General features: G+C 42.5%; 1 protein-coding gene across 3 annotated transcripts in view; it reads right to left on the bottom strand.

The window, feature by feature from the left end:
• The window catches only part of ATL2 (atlastin GTPase 2), a 31,541-nt gene extending 12,401 nt beyond the window's left edge, over window positions 1-19,140 (bottom strand). For all 3 annotated transcript variants that reach the window (XM_083733461.1, XM_083733459.1, XM_083733460.1), the window contains exons 1-4: window positions 18,915-19,140; window positions 4,216-4,475; window positions 1,690-1,824; window positions 363-467 (exon numbers count right to left, since the gene is read on the bottom strand). In XM_083733461.1, the coding sequence (XP_083589587.1) occupies window positions 363-467; window positions 1,690-1,824; window positions 4,216-4,475; window positions 18,915-18,984 (570 nt within the window). In that variant the 5' untranslated portion in view covers window positions 18,985-19,140. The remainder of the gene's footprint in view (window positions 1-362; window positions 468-1,689; window positions 1,825-4,215; window positions 4,476-18,914) is intronic.
• Between the last annotated feature and the right edge of the window lie 1,495 nt (window positions 19,141-20,635).

Below are 20,635 nucleotides of genomic sequence, written 5' to 3'. Positions count from 1 at the left end.
ACAGGGAATTTCATTAGCGCAAGCTGTTTCTGAGCTCTGGGTGTAGTACTGTGCCTAAGATTTCAGATTAAAACTGCAGAGTGGAAGGAAAAGAAGACCTTTTTCTACCTCCCCATTTCCAGCTACTCCGAAGACTGGAGAAGAGACTCTCTTAATAATATTAGGTGGGTGGACAGGGAGAGGACTAATAGACCATGTGAAAAATGAACATAATATTTTAGCTGTGGTTCATTCATTTTCAGCTTTTATTCGTTTTATTAAAAAAGCATGCCTAGACATTCTGTTGTGGCGCCCATAACCTAGGCTTAAGGGGCCATTTAGTTCCTAGCTTTCATATCTCAGTTTTAAACACTGGTCCTTACCTGGACCGAACTTGTCATGGTGCTCAAAGCAAATACAGTTGCACAGTCTTTGATAGTTGATTGGCTATCAAAGGCACCTTGGGTATCCATTAGCAATACTGCAACCTAGAGGAGCGTTGCCATTAAAAAGAAGAAGCAAAATTACTAAACAGGCAGTTCTGACATCTCTATGCTAAAAACTTAAGCTATCCCAGCTGTCTTCTATTAAGCCATCTCAATTACCTCAATTTGGCTGTCATAAGATATATTCCACCAGCCAGAGACTGCTTTATTGGCAGCCTAAGGACTGGCCAAGTAACCCAGCCACCTTTCACTCTGTTGCACTTTGGGTTTTTTATAATAATAATATAATAATATAATAATAATTTTTTATTTATACCCCGCCCTCCCCAGGCTCAGAGCGGCTTACAAGCAATAATAAAAACAAGATGAATGATTACAACTTAAAAACAAAAATATAATACAACATTAAAATAATGGAACATTAAAATATTAAAATGTAGCCTCATCGCAGGAGAGGACTTTTTTTATACAACATGTTTTTTATGATTTTTTATACAACATGTTTATGCACTAGACTGAACCAGGATCTTAACTAGATTCTAAATATGGCCCTACTTCTGGGGGATGGGGGGTGGGGCTATTGCACACACTGTTCAAGTCATAAACAGGTAAGCTTCAAGATTACCTTACCAGATTCATGCAACTGACATTCAGTAACAAGTTGTCTGCGTATCTTGTTTCAGCTTTACAAAATGGCAGCATTTTTTTTCAAAGTGGCAGGAAATAAGATATGCAGAAAACATGGTAAAAATATAAAATATATTAAGCTAATATTATTTATTTCATAACTTTTATATGCCACTTGATTGCAAAAGAAACAAAAACACCAACCCCTCAAAGTGATTTACAAAAATTATTTACCGTATTTTTCGCTCTATAGGACACACTTTTCCCCCTCCAAAAATGAAGGGGAAATGTGTGTGCGTCCTATGGAGCGAATGCAGGCTTTCGCTGAAGCATGGAGAGCGAGAGTGGTCGGTGTGCACCGCTTCTCCCCACCGCCATGCCCCACAAGTTCGGGGGCAGCGGCAAGGCTGCGGGCAGCCTTTGCGCTGTTCCTTGACCTGCTCTTGAACGTACCTTGTTTTTGAGGGGGAGAACAAGGGGAAAACAATTTTTTTCCTGTTCTCCCCCTATGGTCCAGTGCATCCTATAGAGCGAAAAATACGGTAACTCTTGAGGAGAGAGCTAAGGTTTGCCACAGTCACACAGTAATCCAGCATACTTCAGACAGTAAAGATCTGCCAGCTATTTGAAGTAATACCTTTGTCCCATCAGGCTTGGGAATTACGAACACTTCACTCCAGATCTGAATTCCAGTTGTTTCTCTCTCACACCCTCCTCTCCATGTAAACCCAGTCAAAGGCTCTTGGCTTCCACCTATCCAAGTTGATGATTCCTGTAACAGGAGTCACATACTTATTCAGTGCGTTAAGAGGTTCTAGGTAATCTTACATTAGAACATTTTAAATAACTAGTCAGGGGGAAATCTTATTTCAATCAAAAAATGAATGTTTCAGTTTTGCAGAGTTTTCAATACCAGTCAGAAGTTAAAGTGACTGCTCTCAAAGAACACAATTCTTGGTGTCCCCCCCCCCCCATGTTACTTCAAGGACAGTACAAGCTTTCTACATTTATAGAACCTGTAAAGAAAGATCCTGCTGAGTTAAGATACCACGTAATCTTATTTGCATTTCTATTCATATTATGTTCCCATAAAATCTTGTAACGGTGTTCCATTTCTTTGGCTTTTGTCAGCACTTGCCGAGCACATTGTTAAAGTATTCTGCCCTACCCTTTAATATATCTACGCTTTAATATAACCAGGGAACCAGCTTCACAATGCATAAGGCAATATTCAATGTTAGTTATACACAAAATAAACCCATTTAAATCAATGGATTTAAGTAATACCTATTGATTTCTATAAGCCTACACACGAGTATGGCTTGGGTCACTATCACGAATAATGTTAACTGTGCAAGAATCTGCATGCTGTTTTTTATACAAACCCATCCATTTCAGCTCTATCAATTAGTAAAGGCTTGCATACACACACACACACACACACACACACCCCTTTTAAACAAGATGCAGGGAATTCCAAAGTGGCTCTCTGTACAAGTGCGGCCACACTGAGTAAGTCTAACCTATCTGCAGGAGGCAGCATGTATTCCTAGGCAACTCTCCCATCATGTCTTTGATGAGCTCATAGCAATCTAAGAGGTCATGGTTAGTACTAGTGTTCTTTCCAGAACTGCTGCCTGACTCTCTCAGCTGCAGAGATGCCTAGACTAGAACATCAAGAGATGCAAGTAGTGTCCCTCTATCACTGAGCTCCTCCCTGAGCGCCTTCTGATAAAGGCACTGCTTGGTCACCCATGTTTGTACCCGATGCTTCCTTAGCATAGCAAAGTGTTTCAGCTCACAGAAGGCAAGGCAACTGGTTTTTGCCAGTTTTCCTCCCTCCTCCGTATTTTAGTGGCCCTGGGATCTTCAGACAGAAATTAGCTAATAATCCTGCAGGTGTGGTTGTTTTCCACTACTGCAAAGTACTCGCCGGACATAGGCCATATTCTGCATGATATTATCTGAAAAACCACTTATACCAAACTAATTTATTCCAATTACAGATAGGTAGCCGTGTTGGTCTGCCATAGTCAAAACAAAATAAAAAATTTCCTTCCAGTAGCACCTTAAAGACCAACTAAGTTAGTTAGTTCTTGGTATGAGCTTTCGTGTGCATGCACACTTCTTCAGATACACTGAAACAGAAGTCACCAGACCCTTCTATATAGTGAGAAGGTGGGGAGGGGCATTACTCAGAAGGGTGGTGGGAATGGGTGGTTGGCAGATAGCTGTGATGAGCCTGTTGACGACTCTTAACGACTGCAATAGGTCTTACAGGAAAAAGCAAGGGGTGAGAAGGTGAAAAATGGCTTTGTCATGTATAATGAGATAATAATCCAATGTCTTTGTTCAGACCAGGTCTCTCCATGGTTTTAAGTTTGGTAATAAGTTGCAATTCAGCAGCTTCTCTTTCCAGTCTATTTCTGAAATTCCTTTGTAATAGAACAGCTACTTTGAGATCTTGTATAGAATGTCCTGGGAGATTGAAGTGTTCTCCTACTGGTTTCTCTGTCTTGTGATTCCTGATGTCAGATTTATGTCCGTTTATCCTTTGGCGTAAGGTTTGGCCTGTTTGTCCAATATAGAGAGCTGATGGACACTGTTGGCATTTGATGGCATACACCATCGTCTAACATTGGATTCTTATCTCATTATACATGACAAAGCCATTTTTCACCTTCTCACCCCTTGCTTTTTCCTGTAAGACCTATTGCAACAGGCTCATCACTCCTATCTGCCAATCACCCATTCCCACCACCCTTCTGAGTAATACCCCTCCCCACCTTCTCACTATATAGAAGGGTCTGGTGACTTCTGTTTCAGTGTATCTGAAGAAGTGTGCATGCACACGAAAGCTCATACCTAGAACTAACTTAGTTGGTCTTTAAGGTGCTACTGGAAGGATTTTTTTTATTTTGTTTTAATTTATTCCAAAATAATTAAGCCTTTTACTTCCAAAGTCAATATTAGATCACTCGGTCGAAGCCACAAAAGTTTAAAAACAAACTGGGGTTTTAAAAGTTTTATTTAGGAATGCATTACAATGAACCCTAAGAATCAAATACCTTAAAATTTACAGTTAAAGAGCAGGATGTAAATAAAACAGACTTGCATTCAAACAAGTTTGAATTTTCAAGCTGGTGTGCTTTAAGCTACTCACCTTGTTGTACATATACCTAAGCATAAAGTCCAAGAGAAAAGATTTGCCTTTACGGAATGCACCAGCTACAGAAACAACTACTATATTGAGATCTCTTATGTGTTCCTGAAGCAAAATTCTCTCCAATGCTGACTCATCCAGTTCAAAGTTATGATCGTCTTCATGGGCAAGAACAATTTGTATTGGGCGTGGCTTCTCTGGAACCACCTCTTCATCAGTATCCAAAAGGGCATTCTCTTCTGCGTCCACAAAGTTTTCCCCTAGGAAATAATTTTTTTAACATTAGATACATTCTGTTTCCAAATTCTGTTAGAACAATTCTGTTCATCTATACATTAAGTGAAATGGAACGTAGGTTTCTTATCACTAGGAATGACAACTTGGTAAGTCATCTCAGAACAGCTGCCCCTTCAGCAAAATTACCTTTTCCCTCCCGCTTACCACAGCAAGTCTCGAAAATATATTTTCAACCTGGGAAGCAACTTTACAGGTTCTGTTTACCAAGTAAGCTCACATGCATTTTAATTCTGTGTTAAGCCCCAAAACTAAGCAAACCACAATACAGAACACCTGATAGTCTTGTCGTCAATATTAAAGAAAACTATATAATAGTTCTCCGTCTAGCTGAATTACATCAGTAGCTTTCAAACTTTTCAGACCTGGGACCCACTTTTACCCTAAACACACATTTGGGAATCCACTTCTTAAATTTCTTACCATATATTTGAAAGGTAGTAGTTTTGTTGTGCTCCATCTTGGGTCAGACTGAGACCCAATTTACCGGCTGAAGAACCAATGAACTAAATGGAATGCAACAGAACCTTCTGTTCCAAAGCCAGAACCACAAACCTGCTCTCATTGATGGCCAACTTTCTCCTTCCTGGCATGGAACATTCAGAAAGCATGCTTCTTCCTTCTAGCCCTGCATCAACTTATAGTAGAAGGACAAAACTCATTGTAGTGTCCTGGTTTTATCCCACTGTGCCTGTGAATGTATTAAAATTCTCTCTCTGCAGTTTTAGAAAAGGAATTATTTTATTCTGAACGGTGCAAATTCCTAATTTTTTTTCTGGGTTCTTGTTCTCTTCTAAACATAGTGGCTATTAGTGCCAGTGTTTGAAATTCAGATATATAAGCTAGGAGTCAAATGGCTCCTTAAACCAGGGTTGCAGGCACCAAAATGGAATGTCTAGTTGCCATTTTGGAGCAAGATGGCTCTAAAGTCTTATTTTTCAAATGATGGAATGCCAAATATTAGTGAGAAATGGTTGTCCACATGCTCTGGTACTGCAACACTGTAGCACAGCTGAACTGAAGTTAGCAAACAGTTTTAACCTGAATGACTTCCCTAATTCTTGAATTGTGCTGAATTAAGACTTTGTGTGCAAGATACATGTTGACACTTGCATAACCTACAAAGTCCAACACTTCAGATTTAAACAGAGAAATGCATGCATAAAGTTTTCTGTGAAGGAGAAATACAGAACAGCATTTGTTAAGAAAATGTCTAAAATCAATCTATAGAACCACAATGAACTATTGTTAGATATGGCACCATTCCATTCATTTGGGCACATACCAAATGTTTACTCAAACCTTCACCCCACAAAGAAAGCAATTCAGATTACATATTAAAATTAGAAGAGTATTTGGGCAAGATCCAATGTCATGCCAGCAGACACAGTATGATTTCCATGTCTTCTACGCCTCACCACATACAGAGGGTCACCCAATGTTCTAGAGCAAATTTTGGGTGGGCATTAAGGGAAGAGGGGAAGGGTAAATCCTGTTTGCCAAAGCAAAACACCACATTTGGTTAGCACCATTTGTCTACAAGACAGCTCTCAGAAGAGGAAGTCAACACTTATCTGAATGTTGCATTAGTAGATGTTAGTGGTGAATAATATCCAATCTTAATCATACTCCAAGTAGGCCCACTGAAATCAATGGGCTCAAGTCCATTTATTTCAATATGTCTACACAGAGTGTGGCTTAGTTGGACATCACTCTATGTTTAAGGAACTCAAGGGGGTTTGCTGAACTAAACATGAAGAATTCACTTTTCAAATTCCACAACAGCTGATTTTGGATTGCCTGAGATGAGCCAGGGGTTTAGTCATGCAGCTTGTATACTGTTTCCTCCACTTGAAGAAATTGGGGGTTTTTTTGGGGGGGGGTACTTAAAACACACCACATACAAATAATGGTCTTTTTTTGTCTTTTTTTGCTGTCAGCTGAAATGGATTGAGGGTCTAGTAATCTCTTGCACAATAGAGATTCTGCTATTACTATGCAAATATTTCAAGAAAAAATTAACTGTTTAAATGGAAACATTTTTATAAAAACAATTAGAACACTACCCTTGGAAGATGTGTTTTATTGGCTGTCTTCCTGACAAACCGACAAGGAATGCACTGCATTCCACAGCCTGTAGCTCTGTGCCAATGGCTATTAATGGATCTCAACTACAACTGAACACAGCAGTTCTCTGGCACCAACAGTTTGATGTTACCAAGGGCATTTTTGGGTGACCTGCTTCTGATAATTATTCATTCATGCTGCAGAAAAATATTTAGAATTTCCATCAGCGTCCCCTTCCTCCCACTTTTAAGGTCCAATTATAACCAATGCTGTATTACTGATCTCTATAAGATGAAAAAAACCTTCCGATAAAGATCCAAATTTAGCAAAAAAAACTCCTCAAGTAACCAAAAAATGTATCTGAAATAGGAAACCATGTCTTATCTACCCAGGTTTTTACTTTAACTAGGTACATACAAGTAGTCACCAAATTGCAGCTTTTATCGCAGTAGTGCAAGCATTATTCATACTATCTTTTGGACTCTGCTTCCCTGCAGATTTCTTACAAACTGAGAACTAAGTCGTTGTTCCACAAGTCTGATTAGAAACTGCTTTGATTAGGAACCCCCTATGTATCAGGTGACAGGTCTCAGAACAGAACAGCTAGTAAGTTTAATAGACAATGTTCCTAGCAATGGAGAAGAAAAACCAAAAAAAGAATTCAAAGTAGTGAGTAGAAAGGACCACAGTTTCTATAGGTTAGGGAGTGCTACTCTTATAATAAGTGTTTTAAACATGTCAGAGGTATCCCAATAGAATTCTTTAAATGGTCACACTGATATGCTGTTATCAGAAGCCTTATCTATATGCACTTGGCATCTTCCCCACCAATTTTCTCAGTGGCACAAATAAATGATCTCCCTCTTATTGAATCTGTATTAATTTTCAGGTTGCCAAATTTAAGCATTCCTGCTGCATGGATTATGGACCACTTCTGACACACTTTCAAACACACCCTAATTATCTCATCTTTATCCTACTACTTTTTCCACAGAGTCCAACAAGAAAGCAACACCAGATCCCTTTCCCCTACCTGGATCCAGTTGCATGCTAGGAAATATCTACATTACTGAATACAGTGGTGCCCCGCAAGACGAACGCCTCGCAAGACGAAAAACCCGCTAGACGAAAAGGTTTTCCGTTTTGGAGGCGCTTCGCAAAACGAATTTCCCTATGGGCTTGCTTCGCAAGAAGAAAGCCCATAGGGAAATCTCCGGGGACCTCTTTTAAATGCTAGCGGTGGGGAGCAAAGCCTTTCCCCCCCCTCCAGCCTTCAGAAGAGGTCCAGGAAGGCCGGCGGGGGCCGAAAGGCTTTGCTCCCCACCGCCAGCATTTTAAAAGCAGTCCGGGATAGCAGGGAAGCGCTTCCCGCTATCCCGGATGGCTTTTGAAGGCAGGCGGGGGGGGAGCAAAGACTTTTGCCCCCCGCCCGCCTTCAGAAGAGGTCCTGGACCTCTTCTGAAGGCCGGCGGGGGGCAAAAGTCGTTGTCCCCCCTGCCTGCCTTCCCGGGGGCTTTTAAATCGCCCCGGGACAGCGGAGAATTCCTCCGCTGTCCCGGGGCGATTTAAAAATGCTGGCGGGCGGCAGCGCTGCCGCCTGCCAGCATTTTAAAATCGCCCCGGGACAGCGGAGGAATTCTCCGCTGTCCCGGGGGCTTTTAAAATGCTGGGGGACGGCAGCGAAGCCTTCCCCCCCCCGGAAGGCAGGCGGGGGGGGGAAAGCAAAGTCTTTCGCCCCCCGCCGGCCTTCAGAAGAGGTCGGGGGACAGACTGTCCCCGGACCTGGTCTGAAGGCGGTTTCCATAGGAACGCATTGATTTTTAATGCATTCCTATGGGAAACCGTGCTTCGCAAGACGAAAAACTCGCAAGACGAAAAGACTTGCGGAACGAATTAATTTCGTCTTGCGAGGCACCACTGTAGTTGAAATGTGGCACTGCTAGTACCTTTAAAATAAATCATTTCTTAGCCCATGGATACTGAAGACTCAATATTATTCTTCCAAGACAGCATCCCACAACAATCACACTGGCTAACCAGTCATCTCCTCCTGCCGTTCTCTAAACGCTAGTCCACAACTTAAAACACTAATGAGTCACTCCCCAACACTGTACTAGACCAACGGAAAAAAGTCCTACACTCTAGTTGTTACTGGACCTGTCAGTGTATTAGACAGAACTGAACAAATCATGAAACATTTTAAGCAACCTGAGACCTTCAGCAGCATGTAGCACAATTTAACAGCAAATCAGAATGATATTGTAACAGTCTCAGCTATTCAAGTGGGATGAAGTGCTGTTTACGTAAGAAGATACCCTGACCTGAAAGCCTGTATGTTCTGGCCAATTTAAATATGCCATTGCTACACACTTTCTCAGAGCAGCCAGGAGTCTTTATGACTAACAGTCAGAGTTAGATAGGTTGGACAAAACTGTCACAGAAATGGTTCTGAAACAGTTGAAGACACAGAAATATTTCACCATTTCATGACTTTTGCTAGGAGGCATTATCCCCTTCTTCCCCCGCTTTTGATAGTATTTAACAGTAAAAAAGAACATTTGACAGGATAGATTAGATCCATTTCAACTGTTCATATATCTGCAGTGACAGTGGAAACAGTTAATATTTCAGAGTTTGTTCTTTAGCCAGTGGTTGTATAATTGTTTATTAATGTTGGTTATTTAAAAGTTATTTTTTGGTATTATATATTTTATCCATATGGAAAGTTGCCTAGAGACATCTTTCTGTGTTAAACAACACACACGTTTAATAAATACAATCTAATCATATTACTGGGGCCATTTTATTTATTAGACTATTTGTATCCCAGTCAACACCCTAGGATCTCTCAGCGGGACAGATTTAAAAATCAATAAAATGACAGGGTTTTAGTTTAGCACACATATGCCAGAAAAAAATGCAATAAAAACAAAATATCAACAATAGTAAGTAACAGTGGTGCTAATAGATAAAATTTGCACCACCAAGTAGTACTTGTGGAGCATGTGTGTTTAAGCAGAGTGTGTGTGCTCAGAGAAAGAACGCAAATAGCCAGCAGATAATAGAAAATGTAATATTTACATTAAACATGGATCATTTTTATTTTATAATGTTAAAAATATGGAGCTGCTGTTTCATTTAATTTGAAGAATATTTGCTTGAGCCATATGAGGAAAGTAGATAAAGAACAATCACTTAAAAAGTAAAACTTCACCTGGTCTAGTAACTGACTTTAAAAAATAATCTCAAAAAGAAAAATGTTAGTCCCTACCTGATGGAACTAAGCCACATGTTATCTTGGTGAGATCTGCAGCTTCCAAGAAGAGGCACAGTTGCAACATGAGCTTGAGTTAGGCAAAAGCTATCTGGCATAAGCAGCCATGGTTAAGCATAAAACCAGGGGCACATCCAAACTCTAAACCTGCATTTTCAAAGCAAGTGCTACCCTCTTAAACTATGCCCAAGACAGCTCTGCTAACCAAAACCATCTCTATCTTGTCTGGCTTAAGTTTAAATTTGTTTGCCTGCATCAAGTCCATCACTGCGACTCATAACCTGTGAAATCAACACACCAATTTTAAAGCTGCTTTTGTTTTTAAAAAGTGGGGGGGGGGGGAATGTCATGAATTGGCCTTACTGGATGCAGCGACAGACAAGTCTTGTATCTCATTCTAATCATCTACTGAATCCAGCTGTGTGGTCTTGTACTCTTCTACTCTGCATAACAAAGGGTGCTGGATTATGCTCCTTGGCAGTATAAAAGTTGAGTTGCAAATATATATTTTAAGTGTTATACATGTACATGTATATACATTTCCCACCTCAAGAATACCCAAGTTACAGAATGGGAAATGTTACCCTGACCAGGGGCCAGATAAATTGCTTTGGGACTACATCATGCCTACAGGCTCTCAGTTGGTCATTCCTAGATTAGATATTACAGCCAAGATCAAAAGTTCATATGTTACTATAGCAAGAATGCCCTAGCTAATGTTTCCTCAGAAAATGTCTGGCTTATATAACAAGGATCAATTGACAGTTACTGACCAGCTTTTCATAGCAGCTGAAAAACAAGAGCATGGACTTGATCTACTACTACAGGTCACAGCATATGGAACTCAGTATGTTGTATGACCAACAGAAGTCTCTTTACATCTTTAAGTAAGAACACATTGTACAATCAAGCTTATTTATTATTACCAAAATGCATAAGCCTGCAATTTGGGTCAAGCAAACAAACAGAACCTGGTCAGGTCTGATTACTGTACCCCTTGCACATACAAGTTGGTTGGCTGATGTTGGGCAGTAGTATTTAAACAGTTGTGACTATTTAAGTATTTTGGCATTTTTAGTAGCTTTTTAAAAAATAAGTCTGGAAAGAATTTAATGTATTCCTTCCAATTTGTAGCCTCTGGTATGGAATATTCAAAGTTTAGGCTCAAGATTTCTCAAATATCCCAATGATTGGACAACTGGAAGTATTATGTTGCTGTGTAATTACATTACCCAAACCCAGCATGTGTATAAATCTTTATGGAAATGGTGCTGTATACTAAAACTTCAAATACAAATGCCAGTTCTTGCCATTTTTCCTCTTTCTGGAAAGCTTACTGGAAGCAGTGGTGAGCACAAGTGGATAGAATGCATGGCATTTATTTTCTTCATTTTTTATTGGTTTTGTTTCTATATTACATCACAGTGCAAATATACCAAAGCCATCCTCACATATATTTATCATTTAAATAATCAATCAAACATAATATTCTTTTGTCCTTCCCTCCGCCCCCACTCAATTTCCTCTACATTCTTACATTCATCTTTGCATTCTACAATCTTTTCAAATCTTCTATGTATTCTTATTACCCTTCCTTACTAATTTACCTTTCCTCAGATACTTTACATTTTAATCTAGACATATTAGCATATTTTTGAGCAATATTTTCCCATATATTCATCAAAACATTTCCACTCCTTTTTTATTTTTGATTCGACTGATTTCTTATAGTAGCTGCTAATTTTGCCAAAGCTAAGTATTCATTTAATTTACAAATCCATTCCTCCCTTGAGGCTAGAGTTTGTGACTTCCATTTAGCAGCAATCACTACTAGCTGCTGTACTTGCATGGCATTTCTAGTTTGCTGACCTAGTGATCTGACCCTAACTTGTTTTTCAACGTGTTGTCTTCCCGTGTTTATTATCAGACACTAGAAACATGCCTAAATGGCAGGAATGCACACCAAATTCAAAATGGTACCCAAACTAGCTTATAATAGGTTTCTGACAATAAAACAATAAACATCCTTCATATGTGACACAACAGCATTAGTCAGCCTTTTAAAAACACTCCAGCAGCTCAGTAAGCCAAAGCCCCAAAAGCTCACCTGAGGAGTTCAAAAGATTGCCAAGCTGACACTCTATCAGACTACACTGGGGAGGAAATTATAGGACAGCAGTGACACTTCAGCAAATGCCCTAGGATCTCGATGCTCCCATGTGATGTATTATGCTGGAGGGAGCAGGTGATCTATGCAAGAAAGGCTTAAAGGCAGGTACCAGTTTTTTGAAATAGGCCTGGAAGCATAATGGCAACACGTACAGCGCCTTAATGTCAGGAGGCCTGTCACTGCATTTTGGATAATTAACTTCTGGGCAAAGGCAGGCACACATAACTTGCATCGCAGTAATTTTATATTAATGCAACCCAGTTTCACCCATCAGGCATCCCCAAACTCGGCCCTCCAGCTGTTTTGGGACTACAACTCCCATCATCCCTAGCGAACAGGACCAGTGGTCAGAGATGATGGGAATGATAGTCCCAAAACAGCTGGAGGGCCAGGTTTGGGGATGCCTGGGCTACATCTATCATTCCCAGAAAAAAGGTACAGCAGACACACCAAGCTAAGCAGAAATAAGGCACTCCCTGCTGTATACCAAGCAGTAGATCTAGGTCCATACTTATCTATAGGTTGCTGTACATAAGAAGAGCTCTGCCGGAGGATTAGGTAAAGGTAAAGGGACCCCTGACCATTAGGTCCAGTCACGGACGACTCTGGGGTTGCGGCGCTCAACTCGCTTTATTGGCTGAGGGAGCCGGCGTACAGCTTCCGGGTCATGTAGCCAGCATGACTAAGCTGCTTCTGGCAAACCAGAGCAGTGCACGGAAACGCCGTTTACCTTCCCGCCGGAGCGGTACCTATTTATCTACTTGCACTTTGACGTGCTTTCGAACTGCTAGGTTGGCAGGAGCTGGGACCGAGCAACGGGAGCTCACCCCATCGCGGGGATTCGAACCACCGACCTTCTGATCAGCAAGTCCTAGGCTCTGTAGTTTAACCCATTTATAAATAAAACTATTAGACAATTCTGAAATAATCTGTAACCAATTGATATATTGATGTATATATGTATGGTGATTGACAGCCGGGGCATTTTAACAGAATTGTTTATACAAATATTGTTCACAAAGAAAATTTATAGTGCTTTGTTACATGTTGCTTGCATATAATTAAATAAAAATTAATGGAGAATGTGTTTTTTTAAAAGGAATGGGTGGAAAAGAAGACCCCTGCTGCATCAGACCAGAGGTCCATCTAGTCAAGCATCCTGTTCTCACAGTGGTCATTCAAAAGCCTACAGGAAGGTCACAATCAGGGCCCAGGTAAAACGGCACTCTTTCCACCAACTGGCACTCTTTCCAAACGGCACTCTTTTCACCAACTGGTATTCAGAGGCATACTGTCTCCAACAGTGTTAGAAGAACTTGGCCATCATAGCTAGCAGCCATTGATACACCATGAATTTGTCTGTAGAGGCAACTCCCGTTTTGCATGCATTAAAAGAATGCGTGACCATGCATGCTCGCATCACCGCAATGGGAAGTGACTGGAAAAGGAGGCATTGTGGGCTTACATGTGCTCCGGCAATGTGCATGGGGGACAGGAACGCACTCCCCGTGAAAAACAGTTGTTGCCTGTACTGGTGACTGGGTATGAAGAGAGCCTATTCCCTGAATCTCTGGTAGATGACCTACACCAGTAACTGCTGGACCTCTCAATGGCTGTTAATGTTGCCTGTGACATTATTCTGGATAGCCTGGCCAGGATAGGGTAGGGACATGACTTTATGATTGTCCTTGTTGGGAAGGAGTGATGAGGTGAGTGGTGCTGGGACTGAAGATGGCCACTGTCATATGAAGTATCTTCAGGTTCTATTTTGCCTCTCATGCTGTTAAGATCAGCATGAAAACTGGTTATCCAGAGATCAGTGGTAAAGTAACACTAGTAGCACTAGTGTGTCCATAGCCATCAAAGAGAAAGGCTGAGTCCAGGTACATTCCCAAACTTCAAGGGTAGTGCAGCCTCATCCAAAACCAGACTGTAACCTAAACTATGGTTAGCTTTCCTACTGACAAAAGCACTAAATCATAGTTTAGCAGATTCAGCGGGATCAAGTGAAATGTCGAAACTAATATGCTCCATCTTTTCCCTGCTGATATTTACTCTTAATTTCAAAGAATCTCAGTTTAGAATTACATGCAAAGCAAGAATCTTGCTTTAAAGCAATGGTTAGGTAAACAAGACAGCTTCATGACCCATGTTTCAATGTTTGCTCATTTAGCAACTACTGATGGTTTAAAACCAGGATTGTTGATTCACATGCAATGCTAAGCCAAGTTTTTTTTGAGACTGAATGTACCTTTGGAAAGTAGTCCTCATCCTGGCCACATTAGAGGAGAGGTATGTGTATGTGTGCACCTATGTATGCTTGACACTCCATGGAAGTTTACTGAAGCATGTCCATGTAGCACAGAGATGGGAAGCCTTTTTCAGCCCAAGTGTCATTGCTTTCTTTGGGGCAGCCTTTCAAGGGCTACATACAAACAGTGGGCAGGACCAGGACAAGTGAGTACAGCAATTGATGTGCCTTTTCTCTTTGCACTAGGATAAGGAACTCTAGATCAGGAATAGCCAACATGGTGCATTCCAGATGTTTTGAACTACAACTCCCATTATCCCTGACCATTATCCCTGCTGGCTGGAGCTGTTCTAGATGCTGCTGAACTACAGCACCCACAATCCATGACCACTGGCCATGCCACAAGGTGGAGTCCAACAACATCCACAGAATCACAGATTCCCTATCCCTGCTTGTTATATTCCCTTCACACAAACGTCAGGTTTCTACACATCTCTCCATCCAGACAGGCAGCATTATAATTCAAAGGCACAATCAAGTCCCACAAAAGCACCTGAAGACATAAGGAAAGGCCAGATAAGAGAAGCCTGGAGGGCTGTATTTGGCTCCTGTGCCTAAGGTTCCCAACACCTGATATAACACTAAACCAGTGATATCTAATGTGATGCCCTCCAGAATCTAGATGCTTTGGACCACAACTTCCATCATCCCTGATCATCAGCCATGTTGGCTGGGGCTGATGCAAGACATCTGGAGAAGTCTGACTTTAGAGTTATATATGAACCAGACAAGCAACTGGATTATCTGTCAATTACTATTCCCATCGCTAGAAGATGTATCTGTAAACAAGTTAATGAGTAAAATTCAAGTCATGCTATAAAAATGTTCCACCTGCACAAGCTTATCAGTTTGCCAGGTAGAATGAGCCTTCTCTCCCTCAGTCCTGGGGGGCTCTCCCAACCAACCTAGAGCCAATTTGGGGGGACAGTGCGCTGGGAAAGTCCTGCTGCGCAAGCAGAGGTGCTTGTGCAGGGCTTTCGCTGATACGGTTTATTAGGTGACTCCTGCCCTATATGGGGAGGGGAGAGAGAAGAGAATTTACAAGTCTACCAGTACATGGTAGCAAAGAGTTACAGCTAAAAGTTTAGCAGTGAAGAGTTAACCGACATTTGTACCCCTCATGCAAGGGTTCCATAACACACAGCTGACACCTGCTGGTACACCCTCATCAGAAGTCGTTAGTTTGCCAACACTTGAGATTAGGTCATTCGAGAGAAGTAAATGCATTCACAAGCACTGTGAATGCAATATTTCTGGTGCCCTTCATTCCAGAAGCACCCTTTAACAAGCCACCCAAATAACTCTGAATGACTTCAAGCAGCAGCTTTTGATAATATAAGGAACTAATTCCAGAAAAAAACAATAAATTGCAGGTTCTTCAGACTGGAGCTTTAGAAAGCAAGTTTGATGCTTTTTAACTGCTGTAAACAAGGAAGAAGTTTTTGTTTCATTTTTAATTAAAAACTAGGTGATATGCTCACAGATGAAGGTTAGAACTTTAAGTGTATGGGTGTTACAGGAAGTCACAACTGTAGTGCAGATATACCACTTAGGAACTAGTTTAAAATTAAATTTAATGGAAACTAATGGACACAAAAGTTAGTTTAAAATTCTATCTCAAAACATTTTCGCTATTAATTGTGACATGATTAACCCATAAAGTACCCCATCCAGCAACTTTAAGCAAGATTGCTAGAGGTATACAACACTAGACATTTTGCCTGGTGACAACACTAGTATGTTGGGATAAGGTGTTAGAATGCTAGGTACCCAGGATGAACAAATATGTAGTACAGTATGTGCCTATACATGTTTTACTAGGGAACCAACAAGTTTTCACTAAATTTTGCAATAAACCTCCATTCAGTGTCATCTGGCACATGCAGAAAAAGCAGGATGAAATAAAGGGTTAGCTTTACACTTGAAACTTTAAAGCTGCATACACTTCTCACCACTTCCACATGCCTCTAAAGTACTGAACCGGTCAAGTGACAATGGCCTCCTCATTTTGGATGTGCCAGAAAACTTTGCCTTTGGAAGAGGTTTCACTTCATGCCTTTCCACGATGTGATTGACAAACAAATTCCTGGCCTCAAGTGTGGAATTCAATTTATTCAGAAGCATTTCTACTGAGTTCCAGAGATGCTTACTCATGTAAGCTCCCCATAAGTCTACAGTCACACCTTACTTACCCTTCCAAGCCCTTGAATTTGCTTTTTTACCTGTGTGGCACTAGTTACAGAATGTACACACATACCTGTAGCTCTGAATATGTTCATACACTAAGACTTCCAAAGGCTTTATTTTGGGTAAACTGCACACACTTTTAGAAAAGTTTGTAAGAAAAATAACTTTTCCAGAAAAGGGGTTGATTGATTCAGTTTCATGCTTAGCTTTAAGTGTTAAAATAAGCCAGCTACTATAGATGCCACCAATTATTTAACAGATTTGTTTCCATTAGCTTTCCAACAAAACAGAATTTCCCCTGAAGAGAGACTTTATTTAAATATTTCTAAGTTACACACATAATGGTGTCAAAGCATTATCATTTGCCAGGTTTATTTATGGAAAGAAGTGGAACAAGCATTATACAAGCAAATCCCCCTAGTGGTTTGGCAACAAACCTGCATACAAGTTTATCACATGATGTACACAAAAGCAAGACTTCTTGGGCATTTGCCAATTTGGACCACATTAGAGGGGGAAATAAGGTCTCCAGTTATCAGTTAGATTTCATATTTCTCCCCCCGCCCCCCCACAACTTTTCAGATGCACCAAATACATGCAATTGCTAGTTTGGGCAAGTTGCAAGAACTAGCTGTATACAACAGCATAACTGAGATTCTTTTCCATGGTAGGAAAAGCAGGAGTGAAAGAAGAGAAATTACTTTTGTTAAGAAGTAGGTCACAGTATACAAGCTGTGAACATTGCAATCAGACATTTCTCCATGCAACACTGCATCCAAAACTACCAATCACGGCTCCCAAGCACCAGAAACAGATCTCCCCATTCACAATCATGAAGTTAGTACCTTACACCTGTGAAGCTCTGCTATAGTACCTTTCCTCCTAACACTAGCAACTGAAAATCTCCACTAGGACATATTTTGCATATAGAACTTAACATTTGATATACATTAGTTCTACAGTCTAACACTGTTGTGATCTACACATTTCCCCATATCACTGTAGACACTGGAAAAAGTCTAACATCATACCTCAAAAGTCTTAGTTATGTGATCCACATAACCAAACTATTCACCTATTCAACCTTGAAGTCATGAAGGAGGGGCACAGATAATAGCTGAGCATATGTTCTGAATGTAGAACCTGCAAGATTCAAACCTGACATTTCCAGGTAGAGCTGAGAGAGACTCATGTTTTGGGAGTCATGCTCTGAAGCATAGCTGCCAGTAAGTGTAGACCAGGAGTGGGCAGAATATAAACTGAAATGAATAACAGGAGATCAGCAAGAATTCCAGCTCCCGGTTGTTTATATTCTCTCCTTCTCTAAATCAGGCAGCCAAGCTGAATAAAGCCTGGGAGGAAAACCAAGAGCAAATATTTGTGAGCTCAGTTCTAGTTCTGAAAACAAATCCCTGGACTGAGCATGAATCAAGTATGCTCATTAACTCTGGGAGCAGGCTGACCCCACCACCTCCGCTATTTTGTCCTTGGCTCCATATGGTGGATCTCAGGAGTCCAGTAAAGCAGCAGCTCCACAAAAAACCTGAGGTCTGGTGAAGACAACACGGAGCTAAAAGGTTCAGGGGTCTGCCTTGGTATAAGACACCTTCTTATGAGCAAATCCTCCACTTTGCTCCAGAAGCGTTCGGGAAGGAGGCCACAAACTCCCATGCCCCGCAGACCAGCTAGCCTCTACCACGTGGGGCACTGGCTCTTTCCACCCGGCGCTGTACACCCGCCAGAGCTTGCAACACAACATGCCTCCGAGGCACTGCTGTGTGTGTCTTAAGACTCTCTCTCTCTCTCTCTCCTCTAAGGGGGTGGGGGAGAAGAGTGGGGCCTATCGTAGCGATTCCTAATCCACGAGAGATCCTACAGATCCTTCCCCTCCACGCACCAGCCACGCTGTGTCACCTGCCTCCTCCCTGACCCGCCTAATAGACCCACGGACTCCCCTTCCTCAGCCCCGCCAGCAGATGCCAACGCCCTCCTGGGGGCAAGGCGGTTGCCAAACCACCCACCGACCTCCCCCGAGGAGCAGGCGGCCTTACGGCACCCACCCGGCTTCCCCCAGACCAGCACAGACCATGCCGCGGCCTGGCCGGAGCCGGAGAGCGGGGAAAGGCCGAGGGACCGCTCCCGTCGCGCTGCCGTCGGCGCTCTGTTCTGCCCCCCCCCCACGCCCCTCGGCTCGTCCTCCCGCCACGCTGCGCCCCTGTGAGGGAAGCCAGTCCCGCCCGCAGCCGTTACGGGAGGGAGAGAGAGCGAGAGACCGGGGGACGGGGAGGCAGCGGGGGAGCCCTAGGCCCCGGGCCCCCGCCCAGAGCGGCGAAGCTCCGCGCTCTTCCCTCTCCCGTCGCCGCGCCTTCCAGACCCCAGGCAGGCGCCCGGTTTACCTGCCAAGTCCGGCTGTAGCCGGGGCAGCGCTACTCGCTGCCCGAACCGAGCCGCGTCCCCTTCCGCCATCTTGTCCAGGTTTAAAATTAACTCCCCGTGACGTCAAACGCCGCCGCGAGCCCTTTATCGGCGCCCGCGCCGAGCCCGCCGAGGTGGTCCTAGCGCCGGCATGATCTGCCCGCGCGCGGCGTGCTCTCCCTCCTGCTTCTCTCTCTCTTCTCCCCTCCCCCTCCCCGCGTCAACCGACAAGGCGCCTGCGCGATCGCTCCGGCCGTTTCCCGCTCACCTCGGCTCTTCTGCTGGCTGTCGCCGCCGTAGGCAAAACGACGCCTCCCGGGTCCTAAAGCCGTTGCGCATGCATCCCGCGCGGAAAAGTCGGTAGGTTACGGATTGTTTGTTCCTTTCATCTTTGGGCCCCTACGAGCTCAAGCCACTGGTCTTGTTTGCAGTGACTGCGGCCCAGTAGTGGAAAGATGTGAGATTTGAAAGGGGTGGGTGCCTCAGAACATGCACAGAGTGCATTTGGTCCCCCCCATCAATAACCAAAGTCTGACCTGTTACAGATAGGTAGCCAAGAACTAACTTAGTTGGTCTTTAAGGTGCTACTGGAAGGAATTTTTTTTGTAAAGTCTGACCTGTTTTTTAAGCATAGTTGGGTGTTAGGAAAGAGGCGGAGAGGCTTCCAGCTCATGGCAGGCTAGAACTCCAACTTTATTTTTAAAAAGACATTATAGGGTACAGTGGTGATCAAAGTAATTTGCTGCACAATCCTATATACATGCCCCCTCAAAATTAAGGCCCATTGCGTGGGGCTTATTCCCAGGTGAGTAACTACAGGAGTGCAACCTGCAATCTTATGCCTACTTACCAACAGTTTAACTGTCATTCACTGAGGATGCCATTTTGATGCAGAAAATGGAATCCTCACCATCACTTTGAGTGAAGCGAGTCATTTTTTTGTTTCCTTTTCCCACAAAGCCTCTGATGGTGGAAGCTTCTGTTTTGCTTTTAATTGTAGCTGTACATATTTATTCACCTTGAATTCAAATGGGGCTTATTGTCGGACAAGTGGGGATAGGATTGCAGCCTTGAACAGCAAAGTAAAGACATCAATTGCTACTCTTTACTTAAGTACATTTAAGGTTAACAGGACCTGGGTTTCTTTTTGCACCAGGCAAGTCCCAACTTTCCTCCTCTGTTGTGTGGCAAGCCTCAACTTGGGTACAGGACAAGGTGGGGTGGGAGAGAGTTCAGTCTGTGCTCAACACAGAGCTCTGAAGTTGCTAAGGATTCCTGACTGGAGGATATTGGCTCTTTGAGGAGAAATAAAGTTGCAAAATCATAACACAAAAACCCTGTTAATGCCATTTTGTATTTAGTATAATAGGTTGCCATATTGCTTGGGAATTGTCCAGATTTCCTCTGCCTGAGCAGATGCCAGCTTCATAGTTTTGGCACCACCCCAGATCTTTTGAACCCATTCATTAGTTTCTGGGGGTTTGTTGCTCTTCTTCCAATATCGTGCATTTAATAGGAGGGATCTAATTCTGTGAATGGAAGGGGCTTCCATTCAAGGAACCAACTGCATCGGATCTCCCTTCCCTTCAATATTTTTCTCAGCTATCAGCAGATTTGCTGTCAATTTCTGCCATTTGCTTGAAGAAATCTCCTTCAAATAATCAAAGCATTATCAGTGGGTCCCTTGATAAATTTATTCCTG

This window comes from Podarcis gaigeae (assembly GCF_964106915.1).
Source record: "Podarcis gaigeae genome assembly, chromosome: 3".
Taxonomy (NCBI): Eukaryota; Metazoa; Chordata; class Lepidosauria; order Squamata; family Lacertidae; genus Podarcis; species Podarcis gaigeae.
Note: the sequence above shows the minus strand (reverse complement) of the source record. Positions and strands in the feature narration are given on the sequence as shown.